This window comes from Scleropages formosus, chromosome 25, assembly GCF_900964775.1.
Source record: "Scleropages formosus chromosome 25, fSclFor1.1, whole genome shotgun sequence".
Taxonomy (NCBI): domain Eukaryota; kingdom Metazoa; phylum Chordata; class Actinopteri; order Osteoglossiformes; family Osteoglossidae; genus Scleropages; species Scleropages formosus.
The window spans coordinates 16,243,166-16,255,951 of record NC_041830.1 but is presented as its reverse complement, the minus strand read 5'-3'; the positions used below and the strand labels follow the sequence as shown (position 1 = coordinate 16,255,951).

The following is a 12,786-nucleotide window of genomic DNA, read 5'->3' as shown; positions in this document are numbered from 1 at the left end:
GTCCTGTCAGGATAGAGGAGCCCCCCATCCCCCAAGGATCTTGCCCAAAATAAATGGGCAATGGGAGTTTCGGGGTTAGAATCGCTGCGGCGCGATGGGGTCTCGCACATCTTATTGTCTTTAGAAGTACATTCTAAATTTAAAAAAAATGGTAATTTTTTAAATCTAATCAAGCCTTTGCTGTTTATAGGGAAGCAGGTGGTGTAGTGGTTGGTGTCACCTTCCAACCTGATGGATCTGGGTTCAAATCCCACCTCCTGCTATTGTGTCTTAATCAACACACTTATCTTGAACTGATATAGTAAAAACTCCAAAAAGCATCACTCATCACTGATTTGTGAAGAATCCCCCCTGCGCGCCATCACTAGACACCTTTCTCGCTGAATTGTGGGTAAAAGAGAGCGATGAGGCCAGTCAGTGGGGCAGCGGTTAGCGTGCAAGTCTTTGGACCCAAAGGTCACAGGTTTGAATCCCACCTCCAGCTGTAGTACCCTTGAGCAAGGTACTTACTCTAAGTGAACACAGTACTGTGCCAAAGGGTAAATAAGTGTAGGGTTTAAGCTTCGGAGAAAAGACTGAGGTAAAAGCAGAGAGTTTCCTGGTCTTTTCTCTCAAACTCGTCTCCACACATTTCCGAGGGGCACAAAGAAGGGCGTCCAGTACAGAAAAGTGCAGTACTCTCTCTTTTACTACAGCATACTCGTTTACCACAGTACTCCCTTCCACTACAGCACTTTTCTTTACCACAGTACTCTTTTACCACCGTACTCCCTTTTACTACAGTACCCCTCCCCCTTATTATACCACAGTACTCGCTTTCACGACAGTACTATTTTTTGTACCCCACAGTATCCGCTGTAAATAAGAAAAGCAACAGAAAAACAACTCGCAAGAAACCCTTGAAACGCTAAAATGAAGAAACTGTGAGAACCACTACAGCCCCTATTTGTAACACGTTCTTTCCTTATTAACTTCCAACCGCACTTTTCCTCGGTGCCTTTTTTTTTTTTTTTTTTTTCTTTCTTTTCTTTTTTTTCCAACCCCCCCCCCCGCGCCAGGGCGCGTGCGCGTGCGCGAGCGCTCGCGGTAACGTTCTAGAACCCCTATCCCGGCACGCAGCGCGTGCGCACGCGTGTGGGACCAACATGGAGGAGCTGACGGTGGAGGTGCGCGGCTCCAACGGCGCTTTTTACAAGGTAAAAGGGCGCGCGAGTCGCCGAACGTGCATCTCTTGCACCGCAGCGAGGAGAAGGGAAGCGCTCGCGCGCGGTGTTCTGGCACGAGCGACGAACCCGCCGCGGAAACGCACGCGCGTGTCTGAGCCAGCCTCGTAGCGGCTGCGTGTTTGCGTCACTTCTCTTCTTCTGCGGATGGCGCGCGCTGCGTGTCTGTGCCCGTTATTAGAGGAGCGAGCGCGCGCGCGCTTCCCCCTCCTCCGCTCCGCTCCAGTCCGCTGTGTTCTTTCCGTTCCGGGCGCTTTCTTTTCTTTTCCTTCTTCTCCCTTCCCATAGGTATATTGCGTTCCAATCCATTCTCTTCCTTTCCTTTTGTTCGCAGCCCTCTTCTCTTCATTTGCCTTTCGCTCCGTTTATTATGCGCCTCTCCAGTCACAGTCAATCCTGTCCTGTCCTCCTCCTCCTCTGTGTTCTCGTGCTCTTCTCCATTCCGTCCTGTCCATCTTGCCTCCGTTACTTCCGTTCCGTTCCGTTCTCTTCCTTTCGGTTCCTTTTCCTGCAGCTCCAGCGCATTTCTTCATACTCTCCTATCCGTTACATTCCATTCCATTCCAATCTGTTCCCTTTCTCTCCGTTCCTTCTCTCCAGTCCGTTTCCTTCTGTTGGGTCCTTTCCATTCCCTCTTCCTGTGTCTCTTCCCATCCGTTCCTATCTGCTACATTCCTTTCCATTTTAAGCAGTTGCCCAGTAAATGCAGGGATTTGCCAGCTTTCACCGTTGCCTTTTCCCCCACAATATCATGTTGTGTATGAAAGAGACGCCCCCAGCAGACAGCGGTCGATCGCACGATGTATCAGTAATAATAATAGTTGTAATAACAACAATGTAGCTTGAATTTCCCCTTTGATTCATCTGTAGACACAGATGAATCAGTCAGTTTTGACAGTCACTTTTGACAGTGAGCACTTTTTTTTTTTTTTTTAAAATTATTTTTTAAAATTCCCATTTCTCTAGCTGCTGTGTTGATAACCCAGTAGCAGCTTTAGCTCACAGACCTACTAGGAACCTGTAGGTTCAAGTCCCGGGGGGGGGGGAGGGGGTCTCGTGCTGCTGTTTCCAGTGGAAATAAGCATCCCCCCTCAAAGTTTATTTGAACTGAATAGTTGGTAGGTCCTGCGTTGTCTCTCTGAAGCTTGTGTCTCTGCCCGGCTCTCTTAGTGGGCTCGCGTGGGGGTCCCCTCGCACCCATCACGCCGCGCTCCCACGGAGGCCGTCGACCGCATTGTCCTGCAGCGTCTCCGTTGAAATTTCTGCTCAGAATTCAGTGTTTGTCTTTCAGGGATTCATCAAAGATGTCCACGAAGAGTCTCTGACCGTCGTCTTCGAGAACAAGTAAGCGTGACGCTCGTACCCATTTACCGCATTACTGCGCGTACGGTGGTTGCTCGGCCCAGGAGCCAGAAGGGACTGGAGGTCTGTTCATAGCTCGTGTTTGCAAGTCAAATATATAACATTGGAAATATCCGCCAAATAAATGGACAAAATGTCTAAATTTAAAAAAGAATCCCCACATTTTTTGTAACATTTTGTTAACTTTGAGCTGCGCTACGACTGAGAATAAAACCACGTCGTCTCCGCAAGCTCCCGCAGCCCAGTGACCCATGCGTACAGTGAACTAGTGATGTCAGCAGGCCGCTTCTGACCTTGCCTCCGTTTTGGTTACCGTGGTAACGGTCCACTTCTTCCCGCTCGTGCCCCTACGGTTGGCACGGCTCAGCTTTAAACACCGTGGAGGCAAGTCGAGCGAAGGCAGTCTTGCACCCCTGCTTGAGCGCTTTGTGCTAGAGGAGCGTCCTGTACGCAAAGTCTGATTTAAAAACAAACAAACGATGCGTGTAAACGAGCGCCGTGTTGATGTTCAGCTGGCAGCCGGAGCGACAGGTTCCTTTCTACGACGTGCGATTGCCGCCACCCTCAGATGCCCCGAGGGACATCGGCGAAGGAGACCACGTGGAGGTACGTGCTTGAATAATGCTGCGATCCCGATGTTTCCCGATCTGCGTGCTTTAATCGCCAATTCCACCGCAGGTTTTCTCGAGGGCCAGCGAGCAGGAGCCCTGTGGCTGGTGGCTGGCTCGGGTTCGAATGGTCAAAGGCGATGTAAGTATGTGGAAGACGCACCCCTCCTGACGTTTTTCTCTGGGTGACGTTAAAAATGGCCATTGCCACTAACGATTCCCTCTCCCCGTCCCAGTTCTACGTGATTGAATACGCCGCGTGCGATGCCACCTACAATGAGATCGTGACGTTCGAGAACCTTCGGCCTGTGAACCGGAGCAAACCGGTGACGAAGAGCACCTTCTACAGGTGCACCGTTGCGGTGCCGGAGGACCTGAAGGCGGCGTGCGTGCACTCGTTGATCGTGGATGGCTCGTGTTCTCGCTCTGCCCGCCGCGACTTCGCCCGTAACGCTTGTTCATTCACTTCAGGTGCGAAAATGAACTCGTGCACAAAGACTTCAAGAAAGCGGTGGAGGCCAGTAGGATCTTCTACAGCCATGAATCGCGGAGCCTCGTCATACTGGTAAGTCCCGCCCTCGTTTTCGTGGTGGTGAAGAGTAAACCAAGAAAGGTGGGGGATGAGTGTGTGATGTGTGTTCGCAGTCCAGGAAGGAGTCCACGATGAAGCGCGTCTCCATCCTGAGCGACATGCACCTGCGCAACATCCGCACCAAACTGATGCTCATGTCTCGGAACGAGGAGGCCACGAAGCACCTGGAGGTAAGCGGCCTTTGGTGGGGCGTCTTTGCCTCGTGGCAGTGTGGACCTATCCGGGTTCGATTCTCACTTGGAGGACATGCAAACTCCAAACACACCAAGTGTGAGATTCCTCTGGGTGCTCTGGTTTCCTCCTGCAGTCCAAAGATGGCTTTCAGGTGAAGTGGTGACTCTGAATTGCCCATAGTGTGCGTGCGTGTGTGCGAGAAGGAGAGACACTGCTTTGGCATCATATATAGCTGGTGGACCGTAGGTATTTTACCATGCTGTACCGTAGGGTATCCAACACCACTTTGCCAAAAGAGTCAATGACATGTGGGGCGATGGGTTCATGTTCATGGGTTCTTGACCAGGGGTTTCCTGCCCTCTTCAATGTCTCATTGTATATGATACCTGTCCAGTTTTGCGTCGTATCGGAGACACAAAGTAAATGTCCCAGTTCAGAAGGTCCATGAAAGGGCAGGAGAGCAACACAAACACTCATTGATCACAAGGTGGCCAGAAACGTTTTTCTTTTGGACGGTATAAACGTCCCCAAGTATAAATTTAAATGGCAATTGCGCAACGCCAATGCATCTCTCAAACCTGGACCCTGTCCAGCATGAGAAGACTTTGAATCGAAAATGCAGACGACCCAATTAGTGGTGTCGCGCAGTTTCTTTGATTCACATCAAATTCCTGATGATAGTTGCAAAAATGTCAATCGTACGTATCCTGGAGAGCCGGGCAGCTGTCGGTATCGAACCCTGGTTCTGGATGAGCGCACTGCTGTACGGGACCTGTGGTGACTGACTGACTGATTTTGGCTCCAACCAGAGGGTGGTTCTTCAGTGCTTCTTGTTGAAACCCCTAACTGTTGCAGAGCACCAAGCAGCTCGCGGCAGCTTTCCAGGAGGAGTTTGTGGTCAGGGAGGATCTCATGGGTCTCGCCATCGGGAGCCACGGCACCAACATCCAGCAGGCCAGGAAAGTCCCCGGGGTGACGGCCATCGAGCTGGAGGAGAGCAGCGGGACGTTCCGCGTTTACGGCGAGGTGGGTGGGCGGTCTTCTCGACGCTGTGACCCGCAGTTCTGTCTCTGACCGCTCTGTCTCCACGGTCCAGAGCGCGGAAGCGGTGAGGACGGCCCGGATTTTCCTCGAGTTCGTGGAGGACTCGGTGCAGGTGCCCAGAAACCTGGTCGGTACGTGAACTCTTGTGGCGATTTCATCCGGAAAGCTGGAGAGCCGAGAGGCTCCGATCCCGCTGGCCTCATCAGAAGGGCTTCGCTCAATCCGCAGGCAAGGTGATCGGGAAGAATGGGAAGGTCATCCAGGAGCTGGTGGACAAGTCCGGCGTGGTCCGAGTGCGAATCGAAGGAGACAACGACAGCAAAATCCCTCGGCAGGAAGTACGCAGTTTGCCGCTTTCCCTTCAGGGTTACGGTTAGAAATTTGAAGTACAAAGAATTCCGTTTTCAAGTGGTGGCAATGTGTGGGGCTCAAACTGACAACCTTCAGGGTGCTCTCAACGGTTATGCTGAACGGCTGTGTAGTACTTGACTGTACTTGACCCTTGTGGCGCTAAAGAGCTTTTACCATCTGCACACAGGGCATGGTCCCGTTCACCTTCGTGGGCACGAAGGAGAGCATCGGCAATGTCCAGGTCCTCCTCGAGTACCACATATCCTACCTGAACGTAAGCGCCCACATCCCCCCCGCCCCCGCTGAGCCGCCGTCTGTTACGGGGTGCATCCCTCACTGTCCATATCGCCCACAGGAAGTGGAGCAGCTAAGGCTGGAGAGGCTGCAGATTGATGAACAGTTGCGCCAGATGGGCATGGGTTTCAGGCCCCTATTGGGTCGACCAGTGGACAGGGATAGAGGATATGTTGGTGACGAGAGCGCGACCGGCAGGCCCTATGCCGGGCGTGGACGGGGCCGAAGGGGCCCCAGCCACTCGTCTGGATACGGTAACGGCCGCTCGGCCCACCGGGACACGCGTAGAACCTCAGCTGTACTGCGATTGTCGTCTCTTCGGCTCACTTGGTGTTTGCGTCCCGAAAGGAACGAACTCGGAGCAGTCCAACGCCTCTGAAACCGACTCGGACAGGAGGGAGGAGCCCAGCGGCCGGCCCGTGGCTGGGGAGGAGCGTGAGAAGGAGGCCCGAAGGAGACCCGCTGCGGTGCGGGGACGAGGGGGCCCCGCGGGGAGGGGGCGTGGTGCCACAAGAGCTTTCACAGCCTCTTCCATCAGCTCCGGTGCGAACGCCTGCGTCCTACTGTCTGCTTTGTGTTCGACGCAGTAAAATTGATTTCGATACCCACTATACCCATTCCTGTTTGTTCTGTGACATCACAGATTACATCTATTTGTTGTTTGAGGGGGATTTCAGTTCCTAAACTAAAAATATTTCAGACTTCCCCCCCCTTTGTGGCCTTCCCAGCACTCTGCACTTAGAGATGTTTTCATTTTAGCACATAATGGAATTATATTGACGATTGCTGCTGTACAGTACCACCTGTGTCCCACCTGCTGACTGTTACTGTGGTACTTGCGATTTACACCCCTGGCTTCCCGTACAGTGCTGAAGGACCCGGACAGCAACCCGTACAGCGTGCTGGACAGCACTGATGTGGACAACCCAGGCGACCTGGATGACGGTGACTCGCATTCCAGGGCTGGGCGCCGCCGCCGCTCTCGCCGTCGCCGGACCGACGACGAGCCCACGCTGGTGGACGGCACGAGCGAGTCCAACACCTCCTCCCCCAACGGGAACCTTCACATGGTAGGTGGCTTGGGATTCACACGTGGACCAGAGATGGATGTGCCAGCTGGACTCACACTGGTTTTCCCCTGTGGCTCCTGCAGGAAGAGCTGGATGTGGGAGAGGAGAACGCTCCTGGTGCGACGGAGGGTGCGGCCGAGGCCGGTCACCAGGGCGACAGAGGGCAGCCGGCCGCGCTGAACGGCGTCTCCTAAACGCATCATTCACACGGCATCCGCTTCATTCCACAGTACTGCCTGTTTAATCTCGCCAAAGATGAGACTGCCAGATTTTTTTTTACTGCACTTTTCCGTTCCGTTGCAATGGAACAGCGGGGGGGGGACATTCCCAGTAGTAAAAAAAAAAAAAAAAAAAAAGGTAAACATACATGTACATTGCAATTTTGTGCCTTCAGAACATAAGTTGAGGACAATATCTGCTGGCTGTGGGAAACGTCGTTTTGGGTACCGATGGGATTGCAGATGTCCTCGTACCCCTTAGGGAGAACATTAGCTACTTCCGTCACTCCTAATATGCAACCACTTCTTTGTACCATGAAGAAACGATAGAAGCGTATGCTGGGGGGGTGTAACGCATTTGCACTGAACCGTGGTTGAACTTCACTGGAACAACGTTGGTCCGACTCACACTCGTGTTTTCCACACTGTCAGGAATATTGGACTGGGGCTCTCGTTCTTCTGCAGGAACACTGGAACGATTAGATGAATAAAAAGGGACGTTGCATTATTTATTCTAGAATGTAAGGTGTTAAAGTTTTTCGATTTACTATAGTAACGGGCAGGAAATGTTTCCTGCGCGGATAATCTGAACTACTGACAGCGCCGTTTTCACTTTTCGTTCCTGTTCTGTAAACTACGTTCGTACTTTTTTTTGAACATGCAATATGTTTTGTATGCAGGTAGTTGTATAATAAATGGTCTTCCTTTTTTCAGGACCAATCTTGTGTCTGACTGTTGGTGTGGGTGTGACAGTACCGCAGTCAAGAATGGCAGGTGACCCAGCATTTTATTGAAGTATTACCCATTCAGTCCAATAGCACTTGATTAGTGCAGCAAAACTGCCCTCTTTCGCTTGTTTTTTGCACATTTAACAAGTGATAAAGTGCTGCTGGAATACTTTCCTCAAGCTGTAAATAAAAAAAACAGCACACATCGCTTCAGGTCAACTTCTGCTCAGAATGTGATGCTCCCTCACTTCTTGGCCTGTCCCTCGAGGAGATCTTTAGCTTCGTTTATCTTTGCGGCCAAGTACGGAGAGCCACCTACAGGAGAACGGAACATCGGCTTTCGGTCAAGGTGTCCGACAGTGCGCCGGTAGCAGGGCCACGGGGAGGGTAAAATAATGGGCCGCACCTCTGTCTGGATGGTTCAGGATCATCAGTTTTCTGTGAGCTTCTCGAATCTTGCTTTTATTAGCTGTGGGGCTGGATAAAAGTCATGGGGGGTGGGGTGAACTATTCATCCAGCAGCAGACAAACAACCGAGGGGCGACTGGGTTCCTGTGGGTGCTGCACGTACCTGACCCCCAAAACGAGGGCAGCTTCCCGTCTCGTCATCTTGGGCTCAAATCCTCCCCTGTAGTAACCGGAACCGAAGGCCTGCGAGGGAGAGACGCATCGCAAATATTAACACGTTTCGCAGCGGAAGGACTGTCGCGTCAATCGCAAGACGCAACGCGAGCTTCCTTACAGATTGAGGGAGCTGGTGAAGGGCTTGTTTCACTTGTGGCTCCATCTGTTTCATTGCCTGGAGAGCATATCGTCCTGCGGGAGACAAACTGCGACTTTACGCCTCGTGCCGTAAAAAGGAATGCAGAGTAAGAGCTTCCCAAGGACTCACCCGCAAATCCGGCGGCAGCCAGCGCCACTCCTACTGCCACCACGGTACTGGCCTGCAAAGCGCGGTACAACGAGAGACGAGACATCACCTCTGCTGCTGGCTTAGAGCAGTGAAGTCACTGCATTTCTGGCACATTTCGGAGGTTACTGAAGAATGTGTGCCTGGTGTGTGTGCATTACCAATCAATCAGTCCAGATAGGGGATCAATACGAATGATCAGCATGAAGCCGCTCTTGTGGAAAAGGCACAAATGAGGCAGGAATAAAACAGAAATGAGCTCAAAAAACTGCTGACGAAGCAGGATGTGACAGGACAGGAGGGATGAACACACACACACACTTACCAAGACAGGAATGGAGCATGATGAGATGTAAAGGAGTGGCGGGACACGAAAAAAGCAGGAATAAAGACACGAACAAGACCGAGGATGGAGATGGAACAGAGAAGGAAGCAGAAGCGTTGAAGCGAAATATCAGTGAGGTAAAACTGTGGTAAGACACACAGGACTTCGCGGACCACCCGGGTTCGCATCTGGTGCAGCAAGACAGTGCTGTACACAATTTACAGCAGATACGGGTTATTAATTAAAAAGAAGAAATCACACACAAACATATAAGAACACGGACGGAGGCCGAAGACGCGGAGCCAGGGCACTCACACACAACACTGACTGACTGTTTTTCCCTTAACACAGCGTTATTACTCGGATTGATGTGACCGTACCATGTTTTTCGTATTGCACCGTCGTCACAACTGCAAGCATAACGTCCCATTAATTTAAATTAAAAAAAACCACTGCTTTTAACTCCCCATATTTCAGGCAAACCGTATGTACACAGTGTCTAAGGTCAACTGTGTACCAAAAAGGCCGTAAAGCGGACCAAAGTGTCGTAACAAACAAGCCAATGGGGATAGGGCGCCGAAGGTCACGTGGGACCCAAAATAGCCGTAACCCGAATTGAAATGTCGCGAAGAGAAGCCGCAGAGGCTTGTCAGAATAGTGCGTGTGGCGGCTTTAAAGTAGAAGGATAACTCTTCAGGATTTATTATTATTATTATTGTTATTATTATTATTAATTTAGCCGGTGCCACTGTCTAAGATGCCTTAAATGTTCGCCAAGCAACTCTCTACAATTATTTCCCATTAACCATCAGGTCAGGGTATTTTTACTGGAGTAATTCAGGGTAAGAGTTCATGTAAACTATCAATGCAGAATAATAGTCTCCAACAATACAAAAACAAAACCAACAAACTTCTGACTGCAAGGCCGCAGCCCTGAGAAATGTGGTGTCTGCTGTGAAACACTTGGTGCAGCCAAATCGCACACGTCCTGTCCTGTCCTGTGTATTTATTTACTGTCTTGTACTCTGTTCTGTGTTGCATCACGGTCTCCGGAGGAACGACATTTTGTTCCACTACACAAGCTATTTAGAGGAATGACAATAAAAGCAACTTGAACTGAACACACACACGGATTTTACCGATCTTTCGTCCAAGGCGACACCCAGTGTTTCGTTTTTACACTAGCTGCTCCCAGTTATTTACCCATTCGTACAGCTGCATATTTGCAATGTGTCAGGTCAAGGTGGCAGGACATTCCAACCAAGAACCTTCTCCTTACGAAGGGAGAACCTTGACCACTGCGCCTCCTGCTGGCCCCGCTTGGCCCTGCTAGCTTCCAAAAAAAGCGTAAAACCTGCAAACCCCCAGGCTGGGGGAAGCAAACCACGACCCAACGGCCCCGCTTTCGACCGGGCAGCCTTCGGAACGCCATCAGTGCACGGCGGCGCCGCGAATCGCCGCAGCTATAATTAAACACAGGGCGAGAGATAGCGAGCGCCGAAACGTCGCAAGACCAGCGATTGTAAAAAGTAAGAAATGGGCAAGAAGGCCTTCACGGAAGCGCCCGCACAGCTGCCCTCGCGGACGGAGACAGATGGAGCGACACTCGAGCGGCACGGCGAGCCGCCGAACGCTTCTAATGATAGCCGCATTCATTCGCACAATCGCGATGCGGCCCGGCGGGCGAGCGCGGAGACGCGTGAATGGCGCCGCGGTTTCCCGCCGTCACCAGAAAGTGAGCTCTAATGATAAGTCTGTCCTTGGAGAGCCGGGCCAGAAAAGGGCCCACAAAGGCGGCCGCTCCGGCGGCGGAGCCGTGCCCTCCAAGTCATCTGGAGCTACAGCTGGCGAGGGTGGGGTGCGCGAGCTGTGCCTTCGCACAGGAAAAGCCCAGAGGAAGCCACATTTTTCTGTTGCTTTTTATTAAGCCAACCAAGCAATTTAATTCTTTTGTTCCGGAGAGTTCTCCTTCATTGATTAACAAAAGCAGGAATATGATTTTTTCTCTCTCTCTCTCTCTCTCTCTCGCTCTCTCTCTCTCTCCCCCGGCCCTTTTCTAAAAGCCTGAAATGTCAAGCCTTTTGAAAGCAGATTATTCTTCCTCCGTGCAATGAATGCAGCCCGAGGATCCCTTTGTCTACAATTAAATATTCCGGCATAAATATAAAGGGAAATCAGAGATGGGGAAGATTGACTCATGGGAGGCTGGCGAGGTAGATGTGCACTCTGATAGTGCCAGTGGCTTTGCCTCTAATTAAATATGCCACCGGGGCTCAAAGCATTCGCCTGCCGCCACCGGCACGGCGAGCTGCCCCACGCCGTTGGCGAGAAATATCTCACATCATCAGTCTGTCCGCAGGCTTCCTCCCGGGCGTCCAAAAGGTACCGCGTAATTGTTTTGGCGATTGTTTGCGTCGGAGGGGAACGAAAGGTGATACCTTCCGGGAAATGCACAAATGCCGAGATGCATCGAATATAAAAATGGAAGGAGGGGAAAAAAAAGTTTTCTGCTGTTTTGCGATCCGGACAGATAATTGCTGGGCACAATGGGGAAAGTTCTGGAAATGATTTCTTGGGGGCTGCTGTTTGTCTTGACGCCGCTGCCTGGAGCTCTTTACATATTTATGTCTCCAACTTTGTCACTCTCAGTGGTCTGTGTTACATGTGGACTGCGTTTGTCTTGCTCTCGGTTTCACGCGCAGAGTCTTCTGGAGAAACTCTCTCCCGTCCACTTCCGTCCTGTAATATTACGCGTGTGAAACTGGAAGTGATCTGGAAAATTCCTTCGCGGCTTTACCGTCAGGTGCCGACTGTGTGTTGTGCGTTGCTGTCATTCTGTCAAACTTGGTTCAGTTAGGTTCTTGATGTCTAGACGCAAATCGCCGACATCTGTGTGTATCGACTCGTCCGTATATTTCATCCCGGTTTCGATTGTTTTATTGCGCCCATTTAAATGTTTTAATCTTCCGGAAGTTAATTACAGATCATGATATTGTAGAGATCCGGAAGGGTGCACTAGGGGAATATAGGACCATCAGTCTTTTCCACATTAAAGTCACAAGATCATAAAATCTGGTGCGCACAATTCCGATCTTCTCTGCTTCTTCTTGTGGTGTAACGTGGGACCAAGCGCATGCTGCGCTTCTCCGGCACGGGGGCCGAACGGGGTGACTAAGGTGGGGGGGTTCGATATCTGAGCAGCGCGGGGTAGGTAGGAACGCGCTGAGAACCCTGTGAACCGCTCTGTGACCGGCGTGACCGTGCGCCGCAGACTGATCTCAGAGCTCCTCCACCTGTGGCTCAGGCTGTCAAACCTGCTCTTCTCTTATTTAGCACTGCGGCACCGAGTAGATCTGGAAAGGCAACGATTGAATATGAGAGGAAATCGCACTTTAATAGACATGAAAACTGAGAGCGGGAAGGTCAGGATGTGTCCCGGGAAGCTGAGGCCTGGGTCGCTTTCAGGGCGGGTGGTGGGGTGTGGAGTCACTAGGTCCTGGGGATGGCATTGAATGTTATGGTGAGGTAAAAATCAGGGTGTTTGCTGGAGCTGAACGTCACTGCGCTGGTTTTCCCTGCTCAAGCTGGGAGTCACACTGCTGGAGAATTATCGGTCGTTGCTCATACTGATAATGACCGTTATTGTTTTTCTCGCTGCCGCTGGAAACCAGAGCAACTTTCGGTTTTAGGCAGTTTACCGGGGCGAGTCCTCGCTGGAGCCGAGCCCTTTTCCGGGCCTTTATCTGACAACCTTCAGGTGTTTTACGGGGGGGGCGAGGAGTCTTTCTGTGTATCTCCACCAATCTCCTTGCCCCGGACGGTGTCCTGCGCGTAGCTGCTCATTGCACCCCCCCTTTTTCATTTCTAGCACGGCGCCTCATATCCTC

At 51.4% G+C, this 12,786-nt stretch overlaps 2 protein-coding genes across 3 annotated transcripts; one reads left to right on the top strand and one right to left on the bottom strand.

Annotated features, from left to right (window-relative positions):
• Positions 1 to 1,091: 1,091 nt before the first annotated feature.
• Positions 1,092 to 7,075, top strand: LOC108921436 (fragile X mental retardation syndrome-related protein 1-like). Its single transcript, XM_029249295.1, has 15 exons — positions 1,092 to 1,196; positions 2,515 to 2,567; positions 3,098 to 3,191; positions 3,264 to 3,335; positions 3,430 to 3,578; positions 3,665 to 3,758; positions 3,839 to 3,955; positions 4,815 to 4,985; positions 5,056 to 5,134; positions 5,232 to 5,341; positions 5,542 to 5,628; positions 5,710 to 5,902; positions 5,997 to 6,191; positions 6,516 to 6,718; positions 6,802 to 7,075. Exons 1-15 carry the CDS (start codon positions 1,146 to 1,148, stop codon positions 6,910 to 6,912), a joined length of 1,779 nt encoding a protein of 592 aa, XP_029105128.1. The 5' UTR covers positions 1,092 to 1,145; the 3' UTR covers positions 6,913 to 7,075.
• Positions 7,076 to 7,704: 629 nt separating this feature from the next.
• On the bottom strand, positions 7,705 to 9,431 carry dnajc19 (DnaJ (Hsp40) homolog, subfamily C, member 19). 2 transcript variants are annotated; one of them, XM_018731027.1, is made up of 6 exons: positions 9,280 to 9,431; positions 8,557 to 8,608; positions 8,407 to 8,480; positions 8,236 to 8,315; positions 8,071 to 8,141; positions 7,705 to 7,979 (listed from the first exon to the last, which is right to left on the bottom strand). In XM_018731027.1, the coding sequence occupies exons 1-6, from the start codon at positions 9,280 to 9,282 to the stop codon at positions 7,909 to 7,911; spliced, it is 351 nt and encodes a 116-aa protein (XP_018586543.1). In that variant the 5' UTR covers positions 9,283 to 9,431; the 3' UTR covers positions 7,705 to 7,908. The 2 variants fall into 2 exon arrangements, with proteins under 2 accessions (XP_018586543.1, XP_018586544.1); XM_018731028.1 differs by lacking the exon at positions 8,557 to 8,608.
• Positions 9,432 to 12,786: the final 3,355 nt, after the last annotated feature.

Bases quoted from the DNA above. Each gene is read 5' to 3' on its own strand.
- LOC108921436 (XM_029249295.1), top strand. From the start codon at position 1,146: ATGGAGGAGCTGACGGTGGAGGTGCGCGGCTCCAACGGCGCTTTTTAC. The intron at 3,579-3,664 runs GTGCGTGCACTC...CATTCACTTCAG, and splicing joins CCGGAGGACCTGAAGGCGGC to GTGCGAAAATGAACTCGTGC. The intron at 4,986-5,055 runs GTGGGTGGGCGG...TCCACGGTCCAG, and splicing joins CGTTCCGCGTTTACGGCGAG to AGCGCGGAAGCGGTGAGGAC.
- dnajc19 (XM_018731027.1), bottom strand. The intron at 8,316-8,406 runs GTAAGGAAGCTC...TCTCCCTCGCAG, and splicing joins TTCACCAGCTCCCTCAATCT to GCCTTCGGTTCCGGTTACTA. The intron at 8,142-8,235 runs GTACGTGCAGCA...ACTTTTATCCAG, and splicing joins GCCCTCGTTTTGGGGGTCAG to CCCCACAGCTAATAAAAGCA.